The sequence below is a fragment of the Aotus nancymaae genome, unplaced genomic scaffold (assembly GCF_030222135.1).
Source record: "Aotus nancymaae isolate 86718 unplaced genomic scaffold, 86718_ANA_hifiasm-v0.15.2.pri h1tg000010l, whole genome shotgun sequence".
NCBI lineage: Eukaryota > Metazoa > Chordata > Mammalia > Primates > Aotidae > Aotus > Aotus nancymaae.
In genome coordinates, this window is record NW_026988421.1 from 61,395,313 (window position 1) to 61,401,149 (window position 5,837).

At 48.1% G+C, this 5,837-nt stretch overlaps 1 protein-coding gene across 1 annotated transcript; it reads left to right on the top strand.

Moving 5' to 3' along the window:
- The first annotated feature begins 4,551 nt into the window (after positions 1-4,551).
- On the top strand, positions 4,552-5,075 carry LOC105716678 (lymphocyte antigen 6E-like). Its single transcript, XM_064373681.1, is given in 2 exon segments — positions 4,552-4,607; positions 4,609-5,075. Coding segments are annotated over 2 exon segments (384 nt in total). The 3' UTR covers positions 4,937-5,075.
- The last annotated feature ends 762 nt before the right edge of the window (positions 5,076-5,837 follow it).

A 5,837-nucleotide genomic window follows, 5' to 3' on the forward strand; every position in this document is an offset into this window, starting at 1 on the left:
TCACGATCATCTACAGGACCTGACACCACCCTAACAGGTATCCCACTGTTCAAGGTACACTCCCAAAAGCTCTTTCTCTGCTACGGAACAGCCAACAGCTTCAGCTGCAACACAACTGTAAAAGTAAAATCCACCCTTTATGCGCCTCCAGGAGGATACTTTTGGTGTAATGGGACCCAAACCAAAGTTATAAATGCCTCCCTCCCCTCCCCCTGTGTGCCCGTTATTCTAGTCCCACAGTTGAAGGTATACGGGCAAGCTAAGCTCCTATCTCTCCTTACGCCTTCCTCTGCTCGCCGAAACAAATGAGCTGTCTTCCTCCCAATAGTAGTTGGCCTCTCTTTAGCATCCTCTTTAGCGGCTGCTGGAATAGGAAGCGGAGCGATAGGCTACAGTGTCACTTCAGCCGCACAACTGGAAGACAAGCTCCATGTGGCTATTGAAGCGTCTGCCGCCTCCCTGGCCTCCCTCCAGCGACAAATCACGCCACTGGCCCAGGAGGTTCCTGCAAGCTCGTATGAGAGAAATTGGATGAGTGGCTGTTAACCAAATGCTGCTTTGCCCCTATATCCAGCTCCCAACTGAGGCACCAGCCAACTGACCCGTTCTCTTCTACGCCCCTACTCAGCAGGAAGTAGCCAGAAAGAGCGGTATCCTGTATCATCAAAAAGGTCGGAATGTAAGGCCGGTCGCCTCTCCAGGAGCTTGGACACACCACCCTGCTCCCTCACTGGGAGCTTGGACATGCCCACTCTCCCTCCGCGTCTAGAAACCACATCATGATCCCATGCCCACTTCTGTACTCAGCACTAGCCTCTGCACTCAGCACCTAGCTAGCCATTGAATAATCCCGCCAAAATTCAAAAGAAGCCCCACCAGAACCTACCCAATCCCATCCAGGTCCCACTTCCCCTGGGCGGCCCGCTCAATGGAAATCCTGCCTACCTGCCAATAGCAGCTTGCCACGTCCATGTCCTGCTCTCCCACAACCAATCAAACGCCTCCACTCCCTATAAAACCCTACGTCTGAGAGGAGTCCGCGTGACTTCTCCAGCCCCTCCTGTCCGACCGCAGGACCTCTCCCGGGAGCTGAATAAATTCGCATTGGATCTTCTTGTGCTGGTCTCAGTTTCCTCATTTTAAACTCGGCAATAACCCTTATAATGGTAGTTGGAGATGGAACCTTTGGGAGGTAATCAGGGTTAGATTAGGTCATGAAGGTAGGGCCCTCATGATGACATTAATATTCTTATAAGAAGACACACCAGAGAGCTCACTTTCTCTGTCTCCCATCTTATGCACAAAGAAGTCATGTGAGCACACAGAGAAATGGTGGCCACCCTCAAGCCAAGAGAGGAGGCCTCAGAATGAAGCCTACTTTGCCAGCTCTTGATATTGGACTTCCAGACCTCCAGACTGTGAGGAATAATTTCTGTTGTTAAATCCACCTAGTCTATGGTATTTTGTTATGACAGCCTGAGAAGACTAAGACAGTTGGTCTTATTTTATGGAAGTGTGAGACTCCTATACTTGACTGAAAGCTCCTTTTATATAATTCCATTAATTCTTCACAGTTTTTGGCAGTGGGGGCCACTCACAGGGGCCAAACAGTTGTGAGAACCCTGGAGCCAGTGCTCAGATTTGAACCCATATTCTTTCTGTCTTAGCAGGCTGGCCATGCAGAATCAATTCTGAAATCCCTTCCCACTTATGAAAGCTTGTGCCACATAAACAGTTCATTTGATCCATTTATTGTTATGTAAAGAGAATCTGTAGAGTACTTTTTTCACTTGCATTTTGAAATACAAATCCATACCTAAGAGTGCATGGAATGTGGATGTATAGCTGAAGAATAATGAAGGAAACATTTATATAGCCCCATTATGTTAAGATAGAACATCATCAGTACCTGTGGGTCCACTCCAATCAAATTCCCTTCTTATTTTTTTTTTTTCTATTTTGAAAGAATATATATATATCCGTAAATAATGTATTCTTTTTGCCTGGAAAACTGAGTACAAGCACAAACCTAACAGCACAAGGAAAGAACAACGCTATCACTCTTAGGTGAGGGCTCATGGTCTAATTTCAGCTTCTTTGGGAGTTTACCAGAGTCCTCCTGGGAGAGGTCAGTGGGCCAGGCTATGGCGCATTCTTGGAAGTGCTGCGTTCTTCACAGCTGGGGTGTCTGCAGGGCCTTAATATGGGCTGAGTCTGTGCATCCAGCGGAATGTGGTCAAAGGAGCTGTTCTATGTTTTATGCTTCTCAGCCCAATACGCCCAGCTTCCCAGCTCCCAGGAGTCTGTCCAATCAGGACACTTCGGGAGTTACCTCAAGGTCCTCACCTCAACCAGGCATAGGGTGTGGAGGGGAGAGAGGAACTTCATCATGGTAGGGGAAAGCCATGTTTAAAAAGGAATTTGGGATGGATGCATCAGGGCATGTACAGGTTAAAAAGAGAGTATGATGACAGAGGATCTTGGTAATGATGTGTCCAACTTTTGAGACACATGACTTTGATCTGGTCAGCTGCCTCTTCCACCTGATGCACTGCAGTAATCCTGGCACCTCCCTCAACCATTGTCAAAGGGATTATCTTAGTCTCTTTCCTCCATTGGATCTCTTGCTTCCCACTTATACCGTGTGTAATCAATAAGGGGCAGCCAATGACAGTAACGGAGGGCTATTGTTTCAGAATAATGTTCCCACTGAGGCAAAAAATGGACACCATATAAAAACAAGATCTAACTTCCAGTCGGACAAGATGGGATACACTTCTTTCTCCATGCTCCTCCTCACTAAGTGCAACTGCAGCCCTAGAAATAGTGCAGGACACAACCAAAGGAGAACTGTGAAGGGGAGAAGGAGGAAGGCAAACCGGTTGCCTTCCTAGGGCTGCCAGAACAAAGCACCACAAACTGGGTGGCTTAAAACAACAGAAATGTGTTAATATCCTCACAGTTAATGTGAGGATAGAAGTCTAGAATCAAGGTGTCAGCAAGGTTAGTTCCTTCTGGAGGTTCTGAGGGAGAATCTATTTCATGCCTCTCTCCTAGCTTCTGCTGATAGTTGCCAGCAATGTTTGGCATTCCTTGGCTTGTAGATGCATCACTCTAATCTCTGCCTTCATGGTTACATGGTGTTCTCTCTGTGTGTGTGTCTCTGTGTTCAGAAATATTCCTCTTATCAGGTCACCACTCATTGGATTAAAGCCCATACTAATTCAGTACTATTTTATCTGAACTAGTTACATTTAAAAAGACCTTTTGTTCCAAATAAACCACAAACTGGCTGCTGTGGTGGTGCACACCTGTAGTCCCAGCTACTTGGGAGGCTGAGATTGGGAAGAATTCTTGAGCCCAGGGGTTCAAGTGTTCGAGTCCAGCCTGGGCAACTTAGTGAGACAGTATCTCTAAAACAATTTTAAATTAAGCCCAAATTAGATAACATTTTGAGGTTCCAGATGGACATGAATTTTGGGGAGGCATTATTCAACAGTTAGGGACCCAGGACTGAAGGAATGACATAGCAGCAGGGTGCCTTATAAATCTCTACCTATCAGAAGAAGAAAGGAAGAACTCAGAGTCCTTTCTTTCCCTGTAGGACCTGAGAGTCTGTTCCCCTACCTAGAGATAATGGGTGGCCCGGCGCAATTGCAAGGGGGATCTGGCCACACAACAAATGCCCAGCTCAGGAAACCTTTTAGTACAGTGAACTTGAGACTTTCTTCCTTCCTTTGGAATAACCAGGCAGTTAGGCAGCATCAGCAAGGGGCATCCTGCCACAACAGAGGCCATCCTGGAAGTACTGACGGTTCCCCACAGAAAGAAGAGATCCTGCCACAACAATGCCTAGCTCGGGAAGTGCTTTTTATAATCACAGGCCAGAGGCCTCCTTCCTTTACCTACAGGCAGCAGGTGGCCTAGCCTGGGGAAGTTCCTTAACTCTCTGAATCAGCATCAGCAGAGACAAGTGGAGCCCCAGCAGCACAAGATAAACCAAACAAGCAAACCAAATAGCACCACATAGGCTATTTGAGCCAGTGAAAATTAGATGGTCGTTAAAAATACAGCCCACAAAAGTAGATTAGAACCTGCATGCTAAATCTAAATGGGATGACAGCACATTAAAATAAAAATTTAAATAGGAACCAAAGTCTCTTAAATAATAATCAAAATGTCCAGGATAGAACTGAAAACCATACACCATATCAAGAACCAGAAAAATTGTAGTTTGACTGAGAAAAGAAAATCAATGGATACTAACACCAAGATGAATCAGATGCTGAAATGATCTGATAAGAATTTTTAAACCACCATCATAAAAATGATTCAACAAAAATTTATAAATTCTCTTGAAATAAATAGCAGCAAAAAAGCAGAAGCAAATGAAAATTATAAAACTAAAAAATGTCATAATAGAAATTAAAAGCTCACGGTTCAGAGTGCGTGAGGCTCCGGGAGCTCAGTGAGGCTGCAGGTGCCTGCGTCCACCGGCGGCCGGGCTGCTCTGGCTTGGGACCCCTAGGCAGGACCGCCATCCTCTCCAGAATGAAGACCTTGCTGGTGCTGCTGGCTGCTCTTCTGGGTGTTGAGTGAGCCGGCTCGCTTCTCCTGCCTAAACCAGAAGAGCAATCTGTACTGCCTGAAGCCCACCATCTGCTCCAACAAGGACAACTACTGCCTGACGGTGACTGTGTCCGCCGGCATCAGAAAGATTGTCACATTTGGCCACATCCTGAGCAAGTCCTGTTCCCTGGCCTGTCCCCTCCCAGGAAACATCAATACTGGTATAGCTCCCATGGGCATCCGCTGCTGCCAGGGTTTCCTGTGCAATTTCAGTGAGGCCGACGGTGGGCTGCGGGCCAGCGCCACCCTACTGGGTGCCGGACTGCTGCTGAGCCTGTTGCCTGCCCTGCTGCGTTTCGGCCCCTGACCGCCCAGACCCTGTCCCCGGCCCCCTAGCTCAGGAAGGAAAGCCCAGCCCTTTCTGGATCCCACAAGGGTATGAGAGCCCCTGACTCCTCACGTGCCTGATTCGTGCCCTTGGTCCCAGGTCAGGCCCACCCCCTGCACCTCCACCTGCCCCAGCCCTGCCTCTGCCCCAGGTGGGGCCACCTGCCCTCACTTCTGGGGTCGATGATATGACCTTCCTTGTGGGACTGTGGAAGGGATGAGGGTCCCCTGGAGTCTTAGGGTCCAGCATCAGGACCAAGTCCCGTGGACACACTGAGAGGGCCCCCAGGGAGGCTGTGCCAGTAGGGATGTGTGCCCGTGGGGGTACGTGGGTGTGCTGTGAAGGTGTGAGCACGTGGCAGTTTCTGGGGTCTGTGTTTGGGGAGGGAGGGGTGCCAGCAGCCTGCAGAGCCCCAGTCCCCTATAACCCCCTGCCCTGGCACAGCCTCACGCCCTTCAAGGGCAGTCTTTTGGGGGTGGGATTTCCGCCGCTTCCAGGTCTAGGCCCCTGCCCCAAATCCAGCCAGCCCTGCCCCAGCCCAGTCCCACATTGGAGTCCTGCTGCTTCGGTGCCTCAAATAAATACAGATGTCCCCCACAAAAAAAAAAAAAAATTAAAAGCTCACTGAATTTAAGAGTGGAGTGAGGATTACAAAGGATAAAATCAGTGATTTTAAGAACAGTTCATTAGAATTTACACAATCTGAGTGACAGAGGTAAAACAAGCAAAAAGGAGAGAGAGAGAAAGGCGAGAGAGAGTGAGAACAGTCTCAGGAAGCTGTGGGACAATTACAAAAGATTCAACATTTGTATCACTGGAGTCCTAAAGAGAAGGGAAAGGCATAGTTTGCAGAGTATTCAAAGAAATAATGGCTTAAAAC